The 22,068-nt window shown below is 38.6% G+C and overlaps 1 protein-coding gene across 11 annotated transcripts in view; it reads right to left on the bottom strand.

The window, feature by feature from the left end:
- The window catches only part of KMT2C (lysine methyltransferase 2C), a 192,889-nt gene that overhangs the window by 38,163 nt on the left and 132,658 nt on the right, over positions 1 to 22,068 (bottom strand). For 6 of the 11 annotated variants that reach the window (XM_064638459.1, XM_064638481.1, XM_064638474.1 and 3 more), the window contains 8 exons: positions 16,612 to 16,677; positions 14,935 to 15,147; positions 11,734 to 11,862; positions 10,586 to 10,705; positions 8,099 to 8,229; positions 6,774 to 6,954; positions 969 to 1,073; positions 562 to 609 (listed from right to left, as the gene is read on the bottom strand). In XM_064638459.1, coding sequence (XP_064494529.1) covers positions 562 to 609; positions 969 to 1,073; positions 6,774 to 6,954; positions 8,099 to 8,229; positions 10,586 to 10,705; positions 11,734 to 11,862; positions 14,935 to 15,147; positions 16,612 to 16,677 — 993 coding nt within the window. The remainder of the gene's footprint in view (positions 1 to 561; positions 610 to 968; positions 1,074 to 6,773; positions 6,955 to 8,098; positions 8,230 to 10,585; positions 10,706 to 11,733; positions 11,863 to 14,934; positions 15,148 to 16,611; positions 16,678 to 22,068) is intronic. The other 5 variants (XM_064638465.1, XM_064638490.1, XM_064638531.1 and 2 more) reach the window with 5 other exon arrangements.

Below are 22,068 nucleotides of genomic sequence, written 5' to 3'. Positions count from 1 at the left end.
AAAATTTGGGAGGGGAAAAAAAAAAGAACTACCTGCTTCAGTATTTAAAATGTATTTCTGTAATAGATACCAAATAAACTCAAATTTAAAATAATGAAACATGCCATTCTACGCATTGTCAACCTGTGTTTTACATAAGGTGATGAACCATTACCCAGTGGAAGCAAAAGGATTGATGCTGGCTGCTTTATTCATGCTTTAATATACTCACATTGACAAAAATGCTTTTAATTCACAAAATATACCACTATGATAAAAACTACACACTACTATAGGAAGTAATATCAACAGTGGCAGCAAGGAAATGCATGGGTTTGTATCATGGAACACAGAAACTCAGGAAGGTTTTTAAAAGCTGTAAGCAAAACTCTTGAAGGCGGAGTGCAGAGTTTGAAGGTCGTGTTAGACTCGAACACCACAGAGTGGAAAATGAAAGCATGAATTAGTGACACAGTAAAGGAGAAAGGAGTACTAGTTTCTACACATGCAGTTCTTTCAGCTAAAACCACTAGGAAAGAGGGCTACTGCTAACCATGGATCATCCATTGTTTAGATTCTTACCAAATGGGGAGGGTGAGTTCTCAACCTGGAAAGTGCATAAATCAAGACCTACAGGACCCAAACCAGATAAAATGGATGATTACAACACGAAAACAAAAAAAAGTAAAGAAAAAGCTGCATGCTGAAAAAAGCTATGCAGGTATGAGAGACAACAGCAGCTACATTTTATTCTCTCTTAAGCAGCAAAGCAAAGAGCCAAGTAAAACAAAATGTTGACAAGGTTGGGGATCTTTTTTTTGGTAGGACACAACAAAATCATTCCAAACCAAGGTATTCTTAAGATATGAAAATTATATCTGAAATGACCTAAAGCTTAACCTGTAGATACAGTACAACAAATACATCTATAATAAAGAGAGGAAAAAAAAAGAAAGCAAATACTGGAGAGACCTTCTAAATGTACATACCTGAATGATCTCCAGACTTTACCAAGTCATCAGAAAGTATTCCAAGAATATCATCATCAGTATTTAAGACCTCAGAAAGATCTGCTAAAGGGTCGTCGGTACTGCCTGTGTGAGAGGCAACAAAGAAAATTAAGCAGTTGTGGCATTTCTACCCTGGTGATGCACCTGAGCTTGAGCTGGAAACCCAAACCCAGGTTTGCCAGGCTGCAAGGGCCTGTCAGAGACTGGAAAGGTTAACATTTACACATTCCAGGATCGCCAGGGGGCTTTTGCAGGCTGGGAGGAGGCAGTGGGGCCCCATCCCCGTGTCTGCCATGAGATACAAGGCATTCTGGAAGTATATAATAACTCAGAACTTCTTTGAGGGTGGGGGCTTCCCTCCCCCAGCCCCAACAGACCAAGAACACTTCAACTAACAGACATGGGAGCTGCAACTACCAAGTTTCATCGCTGGACCCCGTGGGTTGACTCTTCCCACCTTTATCTTTTCTTTCCCTTTCTCTCCCTTATGCATTTCCTTAAGTGTTACCCTTATGCTCCAATGCTTGCTATATTGCTGTTGATGATAGATACAGATAATAATACCAAAAATGCCAACATACCTTTTTACACCTTTGAAACAAAACTGTTCTAAAATAAACCCTACATATATATGTTTACAAACACTGATTATTCAGTGTTGTTTTCACACAAGGGATTTATTAATAAGAACCTGGGTTACTCTTCACTTTCTGGGGCAGGTCACAACACCCTCCCTCATGTGAAGCCACCTTCACATGCTTACATTGGTTAGTATTTTTAAAAGTGATGATGTAACCAATCATGTTTAAGAAAGACTGGATGATTTTAGAGGAAAAAAAATCCCAAGACCTACTGAGAACTTGCAACCTCTAAGACACAAAGGCTTATGAATGTAAAAGTCAACAAATAGGTTTTATAAAGGACACAGTAAATCAACAAAGAAATTTTTTTTAAAGGTAAATCAGTTACTTCTTTTACAACCAGTCTCTTTCTTAAGACAAAAGCAACTAGTTACTGCAATCTGATCTAAGAGTAAGAGACAAGAATAAATAAATGGAAATTGAAGATGCTATTTTTAAGATCAGAAGAAATCCTGAAGAAGTGAGAACAGCCAGAGCAAGAAATGTTGTGTTTGTTTGCCATGTAGGAAAAACTGGCCCAGTCTAGCAATAAACTCTTTAATATTAAATAATAAATTCTGGATACGACTATCTTCTTGACCTCCAATTCATTAGAGAGAAATTACTCTGCATGGCCCATCTGGTTTTATTAACTAGTTGTTTAAGACTATTACAGATGTGCAACATTTGCAAAAATTGTTTGACAAATAAATGAAAGATGAAAAAAATATTTTTCAGAAATCTGCAGACTACCATGACTACCTGATCAATCATTGCCAGACCAAGGAAACATGATGAGATGGTAAATACACATATAACTAAACAGAAAAAGGGGATTAAAACAAATCATAAAATGTACAATGTGGAAAACAAATATATGGCCAGGTTGAAGAGAGACCAGAAAGTCAACACACACATTTCACACATACACAGATGCCCTTCCCACTGTTACAATCCAACTGCCCCAGGAAAGTACATAGCTTAATTCAGAGCCTGCTGCCAAGGATTTACTTGTATCATGAGGCTACTTTCCAAGCTGCTAAATTTAACAATGAATTAGAAACTCCTTCTGCTGTTTTTCAGAGACAGCCCTCTTCCCTTCTTCCACTACGAAGCCAAAATGAAAATTATTCCTCTTCACTTTACTATTCCTATTCTCCACTTTTATCCTGTGCAATGCAGACAAGACGATTCAATCCTAATTAAATAATTTTTTTTGCCGCTCAGTGAGGTGGATCAATGTGCCAGTGCAGACCAATCCATCTAAATGTACATACAGAATACAGCTCCTGTTGATATCAGTAAAACTATTAAAAAGTGCCTCAAAACCACATCACTTTGCAGGCATAGTTATTTTTTATCCTGATTAAAAGTACTGTTAAATGTAAGGTTTTAAACAGAACCTAGTTGCTGGGGTTTTGGTGGGTTGGTTGGATTTTTTCTTTGATTTATGTTAGGCTTGTTTAGGTTTTCTTTAGATACTTGTTTTCTTTCTGGCAATTTGGTCCAATTATGCAAGTAACTAACTAACACCAGGCACCAGAAGGTGATGTAATGACTTCAGCTGGAGGTAGGCAAAGGATTGACTTTAATCCTTTAATTTTCCTGAATTTCTACTTGAAGGCAGGTGAGTATCAGGGCCCCTATGAAGGAAGCATCAAGACTGTATTAGAAACCTTTAATTCTTCTGTACTGTTTTATGTGATGGTGCTTTTCTCCACAGCCTTTAGTCATGTGCTTGGGAACAGTCCCTAAACACTCAACTTCTCATTTGAACATAAATATATAAGTAGCTGAAAAGAGCTCAGGTGGAAAGACATAACAGAGGAGTTTACCCCCCCATGGCTACAAACTGGCCATGAATAAATTCAGGCTTCAAATTAGAGGGCCTCTAACTATTAAGGCAATCAGATTCCGTAATGGACTTCTGATGAGATGAGTAGGCTGGAAAAAAGCAATCTGCTTTCAAAATGGACCTCGTTAAATCTATAAAAAGGCAGAGTTTTGGTGACAGCAGAGGCCCAGAGTCTATGATCCACAAGTCTCACATAAGACATCTAATCTAAAGCATATTTGTACATTTTTTTCTTCTATTTTTAGGTTGTTTTAATTCCATGTGTGCTAAATATTATCTTGGAAACAACGAAATCACTTGAGTCAGCTGCTTCAGATCAGAATCAATAGCTGGTTGACATCTGCTGCCAAACAAATAGCTCAATACTGCTCATTAATTTGACTTTCAGAATGGAGATGAAAGCAGAGACAAAGCAAAAAGGAAAATAATTTGCTTGTAATGCTGGATCTCTAAGATAGCACAGTTCTACTGCTACCTTGTGATCCTGGTCTCTCCAATGCATTTACTCTTATTTATTTATTAAGTTCTAAAATAATAAAAATGCCTCTCCCAAGGCTGCAGCCACCCTAAGATGCTTTATCAGGCAGTAATGTATCCAGTTATAAAATGTCCCAGCAGCACTTGAATCAGCTGCAGAGACCCAGACAACTCCTCTCCTTTTGTCTGGGAAGAATTTCTTTAGCCTTCTCTGGAGACCCCACTTGAACAAATGACTTTTTCAGCATCCACAGAAAAAAAATACACTAAATTTGAGCTATTTCAAGATAAAGGGAAGTTCACATTGCCAGAGCCTTCACAGAACACACCTCACCAAGTGGCTTCTTTTTCATCAGGGACACGCAAGTCAGGAAACTCAAGAGAGAGTCCTCAGAATGCAACAAATCCAAATCAATACCTTCTACTTCACCCATGAAGAAAAGCCAGGGAGACCCTGGAGATCTGGTGCTTGTGTTCTCAGTGAGCAAACCTTTGCACTCTGCTCCAGCACTGCCTTGGAAATGATTTTAAGGGTTGGTGCCATGCAGGATACAGTGCACAGTGTGCCACACGTTATAAAACCACAGGAAAGGTGGGTCTTGTAACTGAGAACACAAACAGCAACCTCTTTGCCAGACAGAAATCAGGGCTGGGAGCCTAAAACTCACTTCAGCCACAGTCGCTAGAAAATAACAATAAACAAAGGACTCCAAAAACCCTCTTCTGAACAGCTCTGCCAATCCCCATCACTGCTGCAGGCCTGGCTACTGGAAAACAGCAAAAGCTTCAGCTACCATTAACCAAGCTGTAAGATTAAATAAATCACAGAATGTGTCCCTGGAATGCTCTGTCAGCTCGTGAGCAGACTGATCACTGCACCTAATCCTGGGATTACACAACTGGAGTCTCCAGGAGAAGAATGTTTTCCTTCTGGAAAAGGCCTATGCAATTAAGGAAGGACTCTCAGGAGTCAGCAATCCTTGTGAGAAATGGCACTGTAGGAAAACAGCATAGTCAGTGACAACACAGTCCTACAGCCTCCCAGTGCAGTGAACAAAGCAGTTCATGCTGTTCCTGCTCCACAGCCAGGTCCTGGGTGGAAATGATGAAAACATCACAGGTGCCCTGGGACACTGTTCTCATCTCCAGCTCTGCAATTCCAGCCAGAAGGGAGCTCAGCAATCAGCCAACTTACCAGGGTCTCCATCACCACACAAAATGAATCTGTCTCTCACACATGTGGATACTACTGTGGAAATAACCGTGTGCCACAAAGTCACAGGGAAAGAGTTAAGAAAAATTGCCCTGGAACTGATCAATACTGGCAGATGATTTTACCCACTGGTGCTCCCACTACAACAAACAGCTCCATCTGGACACAATTCTGGCTGGAAATCTGAACAGTTGTGAGACAATTGTTGAGAACATACCTACGGCCAGAAAGCACTGGCCTTTGAGTCTCTCATATGTCAAATGGGAAAAACAGTAGGCTATCCACTAAAACCATTGCTAGTGATTTATTTATTAATAGCCATCTCATTATTATTTATTTCTGAATAAAAGGAGGAGGAAATTACAAAGTTTTACAACTCTGCTTATTTACAAAAAACTCTCAAACTTCGGAAAAATAGAACATTAAATTAACATCAACTTCAAGAATTTCTAAAACACTATGCTACCTTAACACATGAATACATTAGTGACTTCAATCTTGCAGTTGGATAGGCCAGCAAGGACCTCTAAAGTTGTATTTCTCCGGCTTCAAAAGAATGCTGGGGTGGGAAAAAGTCATTGTGAGCCTATCTTCTTTTAGTACTGGAACTAAGGAAATACAGACTGTGAAACACTCCATTTCCAGCAGCTTCTCCTTCAGGGGAAGTTAACTTTTGCATTCTCTATTACAACCATATAAGAATCAATGTTTAATTATAATATAGCCTTTTACTTCTCATTTAGCAGATTTTCACTGAGTAACAATCAAAATAAGTGACCTTTCTTCAAATGACTCTCTGGACAGGGGAAGCTGTATCAATGTGTACAAACATTTTTAGATGGAAAAACTGAGGATGAGCTGAAACACAAGCCACAAATTAACTAATTTACACAAGAAATAGTAATAGTTTTTAAAAATAAAAAGACACCTCTAGCTAACAGCATATACTACAAGACACAGAGAAAAAAATAATTTGGAGGAGACCATAAGGTTTTAATTGCTCTTTTGTGTGACGCTGCCCTTTCAGCAGCACTTTACAACCCTCTGGCTATTTGCAAAACTCTCAGCAGTAACTTCAGTAAGGTTTTGCAAAAGCAAAAGATTGCCTAGGGGCTACAAACTGTACCTGGAAAGGGCACTCATGTTCAGAAAGGACATGGTGAACCAAAAATTCCGAGGAGACTGGCAACCTAAAACAACCTAAAACATTAAAGAAAAGTCGGATGATATTCATCCAACTAATATTCACTAGACTACTAAAAATGTCTTCTAATTAGAGTATCTATGTCTTCTTCTATAACAGATCTGTATTCTTATTCTTACACAGAATTAATTTTCACGGACTTTATACACATGGATGTTACAGTCAAGGAGCTGCAGATTTGTATTAAGTGCCAATTGTTGTGCCATCCACTGATCTTTCTGAAACAGCTGGAGCCCTCGAGCTGAATATCACTGATTATCAGTGTAACTTAACCTCACAAGGACAGTTCCTATACAGAATGTCGAAAAACACATCAGATAAACACTGTGAGAAAAGTGGAAAAGAGAGTGGAAAAGCTCCAGTCACAACAATAAAATCAAACTAGTGAATTATCACTAACTTTAGCTTTGTATACCTTGAGGTCCCAGTTTTGCCTGAGCTGGAGTGGAGGTTGAGCTAAGAAGGGGGTCAGATGAAGGATCCAGGAAATTGGTGGTCAGATTTGCTTTACATGAAAGTGATTCTTCAGGTAAATTATCCAGGCTCATCCTGCTCTGTCTGCTGGTATCTAGTAGGTCTTTCCCAAAGAAAGCTTCCTGCAAAGAAGACAAAATGATTCAATGTGGGAAGAACACTGTACCTATTGAAAAAGTTGGGTAAATGACAAAGTTAACATTAAAAGGCAATGATAAAAACACAGTCTCAGTCCCATGAGCCTTCCAGCATGGCAGTATCTCTTCCAGGCTATCAGGAGTGGCTACAACTTAACTAAGGTAGCTACATTACTAATGTTTTATGATTAAATTCACACCTTAAATTATATAGAAAAACTCTAGTCTTCTTACACGTGTGGCACAGACAGTGTACCAGCACAGTGTTATTATATATCACAATTTGTTAAGTGTTTAAAACATTTCTCCTGGCACAAAAAGGACAGCTGAAGAAGGTGAACACTGCTGGGCACCTGGATGAAGAAGTTAATGAAAAACATGCACGCACCCTGTGATCCCAATTCAAGAACAACCAAACCCTGCATTTCACTTACCACAAAATCCCCCTCGTGTAACTGCAGTAACAAAACACCTGAAGATGTTTAACTTACATTAGTAGCTTTTAAAATATTACATAAGCCATCACTCATCCAGGCCTGAACAGTCAGTAATTTGACAACAACCTATCAAATTTTCTAGTCAATTTTTATTCATTATATAACAACTTTTTCTGTTTTCAGGTAGTCTATAAACCTTTGATTTAGGCTACAGCTCTAAAAATAAAGGTAAAGATAGATTTTTCAGTATCAGTTATTCTAGTATGAACAAAAGAAGAATCTAAGAAATATTCTGCATTCTACAGAAGTAAAATGTGCACTGAAATATTTATCCTTATTAATCCAAAGGAAATGTTGTTTAAGTATTTTCTTTCCAACTTACTTCCCTACTTAGGAAATACAAATTATTTTTAAACAGATTGTTCTGCCTCTCTATTAATTCTTTGCTTTCAATCCCAGTACAGTTGATGCCATGAAGTTTCATGGAAACAGTGGCTGAGGAAAAGAATAAGCCAATTAATGTTCTCAGTGGGAGAACACTCAGTTTATAAACTGATTAATGAAAGGTAAAGTTGCTCCATCACCATTAATATCCTGGTTATTACCCACGACTGCTGATGAGCTATGAATCAACACACATAAAGATCAGGTATTTAAATGGATTTACACAAGAAGTATCCCAACAGCTTTACCTGCAAGTAGGCAGGAAAGGTTTCTTCCAGTTTATTTTTCTTTTTTCTGTAACGCTTTTTTATTTTCTCAGTACTTTCAGAAGCTGGGATAGACTCCTCAACTGGAGTGTCTGGCAGCTGTTCTGTCCAACCTAAAAAGCAACATTCAGGCACAAATAAATAAAATACTGTTTTGCTCCAAAGGTTCAGTGGCAGCACATCTAATGTATCTGGCTACCCCTCTGGGTCATGGGTTTACTGAACATCACTCCAGATGTGTTCTAAAGGTGGCTTTTATCCAGCCAGCTGTGATCTGTCACCTGACCATCTGGGTTCTGCCAGCAGGAAATACCATATGTGATACCAGTCACATCATCACCTCATAACTCCCAGGTACAGACAGACCTTTCACTTTTGTACCTCCGAGTCACCAAAGAATGTGGTAATTTGAGAGAAATTACAGGTGCCATTCAACCAGGTATTTGAAAGACAATTGCACTGAAGGAGTATCTCCAAAATCATCAATGCTGAGTTACACATTAATCACGTTTCATTTCACACACTATTTTTTCTCAAATTGAAAGTAAAAAACTTATTTTCTTTTTAAATCCGAGAAAGAACTGTCGTATAAATAACGAACAGGCTAGAAAAAGAAATCTATAAAGAATCCCTTCAAGAAAAATTACACATTTATTCAGCTATCATATTTCAAAGTGGCATTGCTTTTTCTAATAAACACAAAAGCACAGAGTGCTCATCAATCATTCACTATTTTATTACAACTGAGCAGGGAAAACACTGCAGGTAAAAGCAGAACTTTATATGTCCTGCTACTTTTGTCTTGCCAAAGCAAATCACATAAAGTTAAGGACCCTGGGAAGTTATTTAAGAAACCATATTAACATGGTTATAAAATCAGCTTTGCTTTGTACTGTAGTGATCTCCTACATATCATATTCAGAGGACCACGAGTGGAATGAGGTTCACCAACACTGTGACCTCTGCACTGTCTGAGAGGGAGGTTTTACAGAGAAAAGGAGTGCCAAAAATCCTGGGAAGGCTGATGAGTACTGGCCGCTGAGAAGGAGGCTCTCAGCAAGCTGTCATGATTTAAAACACACATTGACTTTCTGATTTATATTTTTCTCAACAAGCAATTGTGCCTGAGCAGACAAAGAGAAGCTCCAACTTTTAACTGAAGAACACTTGTTTAGGAATACTGTTTTTTAACAATATGCATTGTCCTGTTACCCAGAATGGGGAATTCGCTTCTTAACTAATTTTTTTTTTCTTTTACTTAAAGGAGCAGATCCTACAGAAATGAAAAAAATTACCACAAAATTTTCAGCACTACCTGAAACAAGGCAGCATGCTACAATGAAATATTATTTACAAAGCAAAAAAACACAGCTGTAACACAAATATTAAAGAGAAAACAAGCACTAAATTGTGGACTTTAAATACTAGTTTTTAATAATGGATGATGTAGCAAAGATCCAGTCTCCACCATGTTGTACAAATACACAGCAAGACACTAATCTGGATTTAGAAAGGGTAAAAATACAACAGCCAAACAGACAGGAGAGAGCAATAGGAGAAATCAAAGGCCAGAGTCTTCCAACTGAGGTGGTATCAACCAACCTTTAAAAGCAGCTGCCTCCTTCTACTGACTTTATAGGAAACGGGCTCTGAACTAAACATACTCCACATCTCACCTGAATGATACCTCAATATTCTCTAGATTAGTGTGAACAACTCCAGATGGGTGAAATAATTTAGTCTAATCACACACAGCAAGTAAGAGAAAAAGGCACACAAATAAAATCTGACTCCTTGTTAGGTGCCCAATCGACCGAGTACTGCGGCATTGAAATGGCTCTGCTACGAGGAGAGACACCACAGTTGGGTTCTTCCGTCCTGGAAGGGACAACACTGATGGGGAAACATGACACATGTCTAGAAAATGTTTCTGTATTACAAATTAATATGGAATTATTTTTTTAAGTCATCTTTCATAACATGAAACGTAAGGGTAGTTTATGAAACTCTCAGCTTAAAATAATGTCTCATTTTAAAATAAGAAGGAATTACTTCCTCATGAAACAAAAATATGTAATTAAACTCTCTGATAAAGGATTTTCCAGAGCATAAACACATACATAAAAATATCAGACATACTTGTGGAATATGGAACACTGGTGACTGTTAAAACTGATGGTCCAGAAGACACCTCTGGATCAGGACTACATGTGGAAGAAGGTGTGTCAGAAAGAAGATTGCTCTAAATCTCCCTTATAATCCTCACTATTTATCTCCCAGAATAGGCAGCAAATCATCAGTTCAGTTTCTTTGTAAATCATGGGCTCTGCTGAAATTTTAAGTATGTAGGAGTGGGTATTTTCAGTTGATTTAATAAAGCCATCATGACAAACGTGTATGTTGATGAGTTGTATTATTTTTATTGCATTAAGCATGAACAAAAATTTAAAAACTAGTTCCTGCATTTACCTTCATCTCTGCCAGGCAACTGTTCAGAAACAGATCCAGAAGAATCTTTCCTGGAGAGGGATCTTTTAGTCTTCCCTTGCCCTGTACGACTTCTCTGACGTACCATAAATCCACCAATACCTTAAGAAGGAAGCAAAAATTCAATGTATTGATAAAAACTGAGCTCCATAGTAAGAACAAGAGCCAAGATTACTATGTAGGTCAAGGGGACTGCTGCATCTAGAGGTATAAGAATGAATCTGAGATACTTAAGGCATTTTAATTCAGAGTTTTATGAAATATTTCTGAATTTTAATGTCTTGGTGGATATATATGTAATGATCAAACAGGATAACAATTATGGGACTGTAAAACATCCACAAGAAGTTCAAATCACCAAACCTGGCAACTTTCAGATGCTGGATTTCCCCTCCCCTGGCAAGCTGAGGAATTGCTGGAATTAACTGTCAATCTACCAAATGAAACCTACTAAAGAACCTCAAAAGACCATAAAAAACCCCTCTACAAAGAGCTCTAGGAGACTCACCACTCCATATGATGGTACTAGAGAAGGACATACCACAAAATAAAAAGATAACTGTCAACATCATACTGCCTGAAACTCCAGAATCCTTCACTGGAGACTGACTGCAGCATTCCTGATCCTTTGCAGATGGTGTATATGCATGTAAATGTGTCAGATACAGGTTTGTCTAATTTTCCAGGGAAATTGTTGGCTGCAGAAAACTAATAGATGTATTCTGCCTGGATACAGCTCAAGTGTTTCTGCACCCGGGACACACAGTTAATCCACAGTCCAGATAATTAAGAGTCAACTGCACTAAGAAATTAAAATAAATTAATTCATCCAATAACTGAATTCATTAAAATTCACTGTCAGAAGCAATCTGCAAATATTTAGTAAATGACTCTTATCGAGTATTTCAGAAAATAAGAGAACTGCAAAAAGTTCTCTGAAATTCAAATATTGCCAGATGTATATAAATACACACACAGAAAAATTCTCCTTCACCAATTACACAAATACAGTCCAATTTCCTATCAAGTTAAGAATCAATACAAGGTATAAATTTGAAATACTACAACTGACAGCATACTAACAACAGGAGTACTGTGGACACACAATTGTTTAAGTTACTTTATCCTACCAGGTCTGTATGGTTTTCGTTTCCTTTTTTTAATCCCATCAGCTCCTTCAGCCACTTTGGTATCATCATCCACAGCTTCCCGTTCAGGGCTGGAATCTGATTTTCCATCACAGTCCAAAAGATCACCTTCTGCAGAAAAGAGGCAATGGTAACTTTAACTTGAAAAGGGGAAGAAGGTATTTTTTCCACAGTTTCTACATCTGACTGATTTCTGAGAAACTGATTGAGAACGGTTGAGATTTTTCTGAAGGGTGACAGATAATCTCTGGACACTCTTGGGAAACCCACTCTATCTCTACACAAGGAGCCAGTATATACACACATTTCCTATGAGATGCTGTTGAGACAAAGCCAGAGAATAAATGCTATAGTTACTACATGTGAATATGAGAAATGTTTTGCTGCCTTCTTCAGAAGCCTGTGCCATCACCGTTTCTAAGTGTCTGAGCAATCTGTAGCCATACATCAAGGAATATGGAACCAATTTACCAATATATACTTCCTTTTGTTCACTGTCCTCTTCAGCTCTGTTTGGTAGGGCTTTTTTTTTTTTTTTAATTGAGAAGACATTGAAAAACTGCAGCCTGCACTTGGAAAGTAATGTTTAATGACTCTTAGTTTAGAGCGTTCATGACTTGAAGCCGTGTGACTGACTGAAAGCAGACTTACTATGAAGAGGAATTGGACTTATGTAATAGAAAATTCAGCCCAAAGGAATTACTCAGCCTGGAAGATGAAGACTGTAATTCAGAGTTAGAGTTTATATTCTGTGGGAAAGAAGGGTAGAAATAGATGTAAAGTATGCTGACATTAAAAAGCCTTTGGTGTTGAAGAAAGAGGGAGTTAATTCTTCCTGATATCCCCCAAAAAGACCTTACATCTTCATTTTACTGTAAAGCTTTTGAAATGTTAAATATACTCTCACCCCTGAAAAGATGTTGGAATTCTGATTTCCTGCTTTGGGTTTAGGTGTATAATTCTACATGGTCTAAAACCACATGCAGTTGTAAGAGGGAGAAATACTGTTGTAAGAGACAGTTGGACTCTTTCATACCACTTCTGCTGTGGTAGAACTACATCCCTCGCTCTTCCACACGCTGAGTCATGGACCAGACCTTCCCATTGTTAAAGACCTTGCTGAGCTCCACCAACAAAGCTGGTGGCTTGGCAAAGGCCACCAAGCTGAAGCTCCCAAAGCAAGCTCAACTTTCAAGTGGACTTTCAAATGTAGAACACCTGATGAAATGCTGAACCTGATGAAAGCCTAAAAATGAGATGGTAACAAAATTACCATGAACTCGTTTTTTTTTCAGATAAAGCCTCTTTTTTTTCCACCTGGAATGTCAGAATCTAAGTAAGGGTTATTCCTTTTTCCCTGGAATTACTACACTCTGTTACTCCAGTCAAAGCCATGGCACAGCTTTATTCATCCTGATGCTCATACAAAAATTCCAGATGTTCAGGGAACAGGCACCAATCCACTCTACAGAGCAGAGCTCTACACACACAGAGCTTCCAGGAAATCCACCCAATCTACCATGTACTTGCTGTGCTGTTGCCTTCACATACACGAATGTGCTCTAACTCTCAAAAAGGCAATGAAAGGTGATCAGAACTCAAATTAAAGTCTGTAGAAGCCTTAGCTCTCCCTTTCATACGCTGCTGTCACATCTATGTATCTTGTTATCTACTTCAAAAGTAGATAGAAGCCAACAAGCAGATAATTAAGTCAAAGTTATATAGAAAACAGGAACACATTTTTAAAAGTAAAGATGATTGGCCAATGAAAAAGAACAATGTAAGGGACTAGTTCTCTTTCTTGATGTCTCCAAACCAAAATCAAAAGCTTTTTTTTCACTTTTAACAACCCAGTTGATGAAGTATAAGAAAGTATGAGATGAAATTTCAGTGTTTGTGTATTGCTAGGGTAATGTACCAAACCCTGTGATTACTGAAAGAAGTGAAAGAAAAACAAGTAGTTAAGTGTTTTAAAGGTTATACACAAATAAAGGGAAGCTATTATAAAAAAATACACTTCCAGTCAACAGCAGAGTGTAAGAACGTGCTAATCAAACAACAGGAACCATACTTCTATCAACAAGTTAACACTGAAACTTCACTGACAGTTAAACTACAGAGTTATCTCAAGTACACTCTCTGTATCTAAAAAAAGCTTCTTTTGACATTTAATCTGACTAACACCAAGGTGATGTTGCATAAACAGAAAGCACTTTAGGCTGTGGGGAGGTGGGGTGCCTCTGTTCCTCCCCTAACAGACACCTGCATGACTAATGCAATGGCTTTCACACATTGAAGTTAAGCCTTTCCCCAGGCCACGGATTAACACCTGTTCTACCAACACACTTCTCAGGATGCACAGCCAGACCATGGCAAAGGGGAGGGGACAATGGGATTGCACCATGTTGGCTGCTGTTTCTAGTGTTGAAGAGCAGGGATTTGAAGGGCCTGGCTGCTCCTACGTGGTTTTCCCACTCTCGTCTCCCACTTTTGGTCTTTTCTGGCTGTGGCTGCTGTGCTTGCTCAGCTGTGAGGGAAACAGATGAGACAAGTACTGGTGACACTGAGACACATGGATCCTTGCTCTGTGTCTAGCCTTGCAGTGGAAGGAACTCTTCCAAGGCATTCTACCATTGACTTAAACATTGTCCCCATACACAGGGGTGTGTTTGGATAGGCCAGCATTAGCCAAAATCACCGACTCTCAAGTCAGATCACCTTGTTTCTTTAAGAAAAAAAAGAAATACCCTCAGAAAAGAGTTTTTTAATCCACTTTCCCATTTGATTTTATTTTAACACCAGTTTCTCAGCTTTGCTGAGCCAATGTTACCACTTTCAAACAGTGCTTGCACTAACTTTGAGAGCCTCAAAATGCACTTGTACTCAGTGAGTGCACAGTGCAACCCAAGGATTAGGCAAAAAGTCATCCCATATTTCCAGTGTTGGCAGCCTTAGAAAGGTGAGTTTCCTATAGGATGGATGACCCATAAACAGGACAAAAACCAAGGAAAATCCCTAAAATGGACAACAATGAGCCATGGCTACTGTTCAAGTAATTTCCATAAAACATTCTGTACAGAACACAGGAGTATCAGTGTCATAAAAACTCCCAGGGATATCTGCAATACACACAGGTACTGCAACACTCCCAAGCTACAAGACATGCCAAAAGTAGACTGCTACCTCTACTGTCATCCATCTCCCCATCTCTTGAGTGTTCTGACTGGGCATCTGGGGGTGTCTGAAGCACAGCCACACTGTTCTGATTTATAATCTTCAGTTTAAGCTTTGGTTTCGTCCGTTTTCTTCTCGGCACTGTAACAGTGAGGCTCTGTAACTGAGACATGCCGGATTCTGTCAAGCAGACTCCATCCTGGGTGTATGTCTTCGGTGGGTCTATAAAAGTTGAATGAATCATAACAGCAATATAAAACTCTTTAATTTACAAGTCTTAGATTTTTCAGGAATAGCACTTATAAGAGTTAACAATCCACATGTATGGAGCTGATCCGTGAGTGAAGAAATTGGTCTAAATAAAACGGAGGTATCTGACACTCTTTTACACATTACAGTCACAGCTTTATTGCCCAGAGTCTGATGTCAAATCCAGCAACAATCCATTACATTGCTATGGAACAACCTATATCAAGGACTCATTAGAAAGAACAATGTCATTATGGAAACTGGTGCCTTGCAGGGTATTTCCATATCACTGGTACTCACAGAAACCTGTGCAAGTCTTACTTTGGGTTCCCATTGCTGCTCAGTCAGGGCCCCCATCCGGCCTTCAGCACTTTACCTTCACCATCTTAATGACCTTAACTCTGCCAGAACTCCTGGTAACTCAGACAAGTTAATCAGCCCTATTTTACAGGCAGACTAAAAACAGGTTTTATCAAGTGAGCTGCTCAAAATCAAATTGGAAATTGTGGGTAGAACCCAAGTCTCCCAAGACCTGCCAGACTGCTTCCTCCTCAAGGTGTTACATGACAGCTGAGTCTATTGATAAGCTCCAATATTCCTTAATTCACCACGCAGAAAGGCTCTGTCACCTGTGCTGGGGCACTGCAAGTGGAGGTTTGGGAACTTTCAGGGAATTACCAAATAATGAAGAGGCTGCAATGATGCTTCAGCTCCTTGGAGCCAACTAAATCATGATTTGATAACGCAGGTTTTGCAAACATACAAATATCATAACATTTGTTCCCTTTAACCAAAAAATATTTTCTTAAGTAACATCTCACATCACAGCTGGTCTTGAACACAGTTCTTCCCAGTTGACTGTCTTCTTATACAGAACTTAAAAGGTGTGTGTTTCAGAAACATCTCATAAACTCTTTTTCAGATTGAAGATTTGAGGGGAGAACCTTCTCTCAGAACTACATTTGTGTGGTATCAAATGGAAAAAAACTTCAAAGTGATGGAAGCTGTCCTACCATGATGGAAGTTGCTGTGTGCTATCATTATAAAAACTGACTTGTGAGTAGGCTTGTCCAGATTATAAATTCCTAGCACAAACCAGACAAATTCAGAAAAGTTGTGTCCTCCTACAGCTCGAACCTGCAAGCATTTGTGTACATGCCTGACTCAGCCACACTGTTATCACCACTGATATTAAGGCAAGCAACTAAATCTGCAGGATCAAAGCATAATTTAAAGTAATTATTATAGTGCAGGTATGGCAGGCAAAAGAGAAGAAAGAAGAGAGAATGAAAAAAAATGGAAAGCATGCTGTGGTAACTGAAGGATAGTTAATGCTGTCTGTTATAAAACCATAAAAAAAAGGAATTTTTGTCTCATGTAAAAAAACACCCTTAAAATATGCTAAATGATTAAAAATTAAGCATTTACATTCTTTACCTAGTTCTTTTGATTTTGAAATAATCTGAGCTCCAACTGATGAATCACAACAGTCCAAAGAAGGCACTGAAAAATATAAGGAAAATCATTTCAACTTTTAAAAATGGTGACTTGATTTAAACTGAAACTATCAATTTTCCTTCAGACAGTTCCGTTAAACTCCCTAATTTATACTGTTGGCAACATTGACTGGCACCTTTAGAATGAAGTGCTTTTCAGTGTCACAGATGATGTGACTACAAAACAAGCCTGATACAAACTGAAGTTCTCCAACTTCCTGGAGTCAAGAATGGCATTGGAATGGCACTGAACTTAATGGTAAATTATCTCCTTCTGCTGGGCCAAGGGCAAATGAATACACTGGACCTATTGGGTTGGAAAGGAACCTCTACACTAGTCATGATGTTCAGGTTTTGCTGCCCTAATCATGAAAAATGGGAGGGCTTTGTGAACTGGGTATCGACCAGCATTTCCCCAAGGAGCGGCTGGCACACTCTGGCAGCTTTGCACACAAGATTACAGAGGTGTCTGTGCTGTCAGGTCTCTCACACAGCACACATGAGAAAGCTGATATATCTGAGAACAGATGATACAGGACTGGCTGAAGTTAGATAGAGTAATTCTTAATCAAGATAAGAATATCAATAAACGGAACAGCAGAAACTCGATCTATACTCTACAGCTTGTGTGCTATGGGGAAGTACTGGAACAGTGTGACTGAAAAAATAATGATCAAAATGTCCTACTACACGTGGCTACTGCTGCTGTGGGTAGAAATGCTCTTTCCACCTGCCTTAACTACATAGCTGCTATAATGCTTCACTAACCTCTGATGTGTAGACTGAATTTTACTATTAGTAGTGACTTCACAGAGATTATGTAGACAGTAAGTAAAGTGAAAATTAGGAGCTTCTATCTCGCAAACATTGAGAACTAGAATCAGAAAACCTGTTAGTTTGGCACAGTTAGCATTACTACACGGGCAAGTTTATCCATGTTTTTTCTTTTTTTTTTTTTTCCTAGAAATCTTATTCATGCTGAATTTAAGACCTGGATAACACCTGGAGTATTTACTTTGTGTCTGCCACACAAGATGAGACTGCTGAGGCTGAGCAGCTGTGGGAGGTTCAGTGTGTCATGTCAGACCAGTGAACATATGCTGCTGACCACCCCACACACATCCTGGGAATAAGGGCCAAGACCAGGAAAAGCACAAAAGCTTCCAAGTAACACTTAGAATGGATATGAAAACTACAGAATTCTTTCTAAGCATATAAGCAAATTTACAGTCCTTTAAAAGTTTTATGTAAGGTGTAACTAAGATATAGGATATAATCTACAGGAAATCAATATTCCATGCAATTAGTAAACAGAAGAAGCCTACATGAATTACTGGAAAAGTGATACACAACAGTGGGAGGAAAAGACAGGGAAGAAAATAAATTGAAAATGACATTTTGTAAGAGACACGGAACTGAAGGGAAACAAAAAATATGGGACAAGCTGCAGGACGGAAGATACTCAAAAGCACTGAATTGAAACAACAGAAAAAAGGCAGATTGTAAGAACTACTCAAAGTGGAATAAAATCTTATCTGTTCATTTAATTGGTTATAATTCACAAGATGTTTTAAGACTGAGATAGCAATTATTGAATTGGAATCTAAGGTAAACAAAAAATTCAGAAAGACAGTCATAAATGGGAATTTGAAATCCTTATTTAAAAGTCAAACAACAGAGCGCTCTTCTAATCCAGGTCAGATAGTGAATAATTTTAACTCTGGAGACTGAATAGAGTTGAAATGCTCAAATAAACAAGCTGATAGTGACAAAGGTGAGGCCTTCAGAGACCCACTCACAGAAACTGCACAAACAACCAATGTTTGAAGGCAGTATCAAACAGACTTCCAGAAAAGGAGCTAATTAGAGTGCAGATTAAGGATTAAAATCAATAAAATGGATAGCAGAAAAACACCATACTGTTAGAGAAAGACTGTTCAAATGAGAAAAAAAAATAAAATCGAACAAAAAAGTGCTTTCTGAGGCATTCAGCTGAAGTTTAACCAAAATTGTTAAACTTACTTGCAAAAGGGTTTAGACATGCTGAATATTGTACAGCATTTAGCAGTTTCAGCTGAAAACAAATAACTGCACAGAATACAATATGATCACAAGAACCACAGTTTCAAAAAGAAAGGGGCTGCCATTTGTAAGGCTGTAAAAGAAAAGAACAATTCTAGGAAGAAATGAAACCATCATAAGAAATGGTTGATGTAGAAATACAGCACTAGCAGAGCACTCATTATTGGGTGCCTGCATAACTGTGTGAATGACACAGGGATGTTTCTGTAAATATAGTAACACAGGAACATTAGAGTTGACATAACAAATGTCCCAAATAATAAAAAAATTCAAGAGGTAATTTTTTAACATACAGTATTATGTTGGGTTTGAATCTTGTATTTGTAAAGTACACAGAATTAGGTTTCAGAACGAAGAAAAATTTAATTCAGTTTAATGAAAATGGTACAACAGAGGCTCCCAACCATAACGTGTATCACTGGCAGGGCTGAGCATCCCTGGATTAGTAAGTGACACCAGCTCCTCAATGCATCCATGGGCATAGTTACTCGAGCCCCAGGAGGAATAACTGCACAAAGGCAGCTACAGGAACTGCCACCAGAGCAGCTGCAACTGGTTACAGAAAACCAGGCAGAGGTGGTCCATTTGCAGAGGAACAAAAACAGCACCAAGGGAGGAGGAACTGGAGTTTGGATGGAGAGAGGATGGGAGTAGGTGAGGAGGGATGAAATTTGCCGATGGGGCACGTGACGTACAAGGGCAAAGGACAAAAAGGCAGAAGTGATGAGCACATGGTCAAGAACTGCTTGTCCAGGAGTGAATGAGAATGAGGGACGGACACACCTCTCCTGAAGGTGCAGGAATTACAGCACAGAGGAAAAGCTGCTGCTGCTGCCCAAAGTAGCTGTTAGAACCTCAAATTCATGAGAATTTGAGAAAATGTTCTACAGGGCAGAGCAATACACTGGGGGACATGTAACTTGAAACTGCACTAGAAGGAACCTCATGAAACACTGGTGAGAGATGATTATTTCAAAATAGTCTAGTAATGAAGGTTTCTGGTATACACTACTTTGGAGTAAATCTTACCACATTCTGGCTTTTGATATTTATGTATGTTCAAGAAGAAAAAAACTATTTGATCTTTTATTTTTGTTTCCTGAAGAACACTTCGTAAAATTATAAGGTATGATGAGATAGGGAAGAGCTTTTACAAATTTAAAAAAGTTTCCATTTTCTGAAGAAAGTAAAATGGAACCTCATTCTCATTACCTACACACTGGAACCATTTATTCTTTAATCACAGTGAACCTGCAATGTATTGGTAATTTCGTGGGTTAAGGAGCTCTTGCCTCTTCTAGAAAGAATGTGGTTAAAAAACCTGTAACAACACCTGCAACACATCCACGATACATCAAATGTAAAGGGCAAGAACCATCCCAGTAAGAATCCCATAATGTGGTACATTTTAAGAAGCTTTCTACTGCCAACTAACATTTGTCTGTCTAAGTTTATCAAATACTAATTCTTCTGACTTGGAAACAAAAAGTTACAGCAGATTTTCAAAGGAGTTTTAGAATAATTAATGGAAGACCAAAACATTTCATATCAAAGTACATGCAGGTATTTCTACGAACATGCATCAAAGGACATATTCAGACATGCAACTGTGCAAATGTACTCATGTTAGAGAAGTTTTATATATACTGAGTCAAAACAGGAAAGAATAAGCAGACAAACTTGTCTTAAAAAAAAAAAAAAAGGTGACAAAAACTGCAAAGAAAGCTTGGTAACTCCCTGACAGGTCTTGCAAGTCTGGTTCCTATTTCTTGGAACACAAACCTAAGCAACACGAGTTCATGGAGATGTGCAGGAAGGACTAACTCAGGGGACAGCTCATGCCTGGAAATGAAACATCTCTGATATCATCTTGTGAAGTTGTTCTGTCTCACATACCATGGGCTTTAATTATCTTGAAAAGGCAGCTCTGTCAGCTCCAAAGAGAAAGGAAGAAGGAGTATTTCTTACTTGGATCTTTTTTTCTTCAAGTACTCAAAGCTTATTATCCAAATAAACAGAAGACTGTGTTGTATCTGCAAGTTTCTTGGGTTTTCCACTTACAAAACATCCTTCTTTTTGAATTTTTGAAAGTAGATCTCAGCAATGAAGTGACTTGTAGAAAAACAGAAGCATTACTCATTCTTCTATTAGTGATAAAAATGGGTTACTTGGAAGTGTTCCAGCACCTTGTGTAGTTGATCAGGGAGTATATAAACCTCCAAGGTCAGGTCAGTAAGTTATAATTACTGCTGGGATGAGGACATGCCAGTGTAAATGGACATTAGATGCTCTATTGAACTTTTCTTGGCAGACCTCTTGAGCACATGCCTCACAAAATCTTCAGTCTTGATCAGGAAAGCCAATCTTACTTGGTGGATATTACATCTTCTTGGTGGATATGAATATTTCCTGAAACATTTGCTTAGTTCCTGTACCTTCCTCCTACTGTTCTCTCATGACACCCCAACAAAGGGTTAATAGGAACACTAATAAGCTTATGCTAAAAATGGGAATAGTTGTCAATGTTAAAGCAGCAGAGTGAAGCAGAAACTCCTGTGAGCTGACACACAGAGAAAACAGACCTGGGATATCACTCTTGCAGCAAGACCATAAATCATGTCATAGGCCAGTGTAACTGCTGACAGGCCACTCACAGAACATTAACCAGCACCATCCCATGGAATCAGATGCTGTAAATGTGCTTAAGCTGCAGTAACCTCAGCTCCTGAAGTACCACTGCTGTAGAACTGTAATACAGACTGACAAGGCAGTTGGTATCCATGTCCAGAGAAGTGCAAAGTTCATCAGAAGGAACCATACATTTTAGCTAACAAGTAAGTGACAACTCCTGAACAAAAAAGTATGGCCAGTTCTTTCAAAGATTGCAGCTAGGGAGGGAAGCACTGGTCTTGAATACTGGGAGAGCTGAGGAAAAGGCATACAGGCATAAACACGAGGGAGGAGGGGAGAAATGCTTACACAGACTGTTGGTACAGGTACTGCTGCCTCAAACAACCTCAAAGCATCAAAATATAAAACCTTTTTCTGCTTAGAATTAATTTTCAGATTCTTCTGCAGTTGTAACTTTAGAGAACTGGGCTTTCTTCGTTGCACTTGACAGAGTCAGATGCCTATTGCCCTTTCGATACCAAATCCTCTTAGTCCTTTATCCGTATCTTCAATAACTCAACCCAGAATTCCCCACTAGGTTTCCTCTGGCCTTGCAGCCAAATCACTAGAGGGTGTGAAAGAGCTGAGGACACTTCCATCAGGGCCCTTAAAATGAACATGAAAAAAAAAATCTTACTTCTACCAC

Source organism: Pseudopipra pipra, chromosome 1 (genome assembly GCF_036250125.1).
Source record: "Pseudopipra pipra isolate bDixPip1 chromosome 1, bDixPip1.hap1, whole genome shotgun sequence".
Lineage (NCBI taxonomy): Eukaryota > Metazoa > Chordata > Aves > Passeriformes > Pipridae > Pseudopipra > Pseudopipra pipra.
Note: the sequence above shows the minus strand (reverse complement) of the source record. Positions and strands in the feature narration are given on the sequence as shown.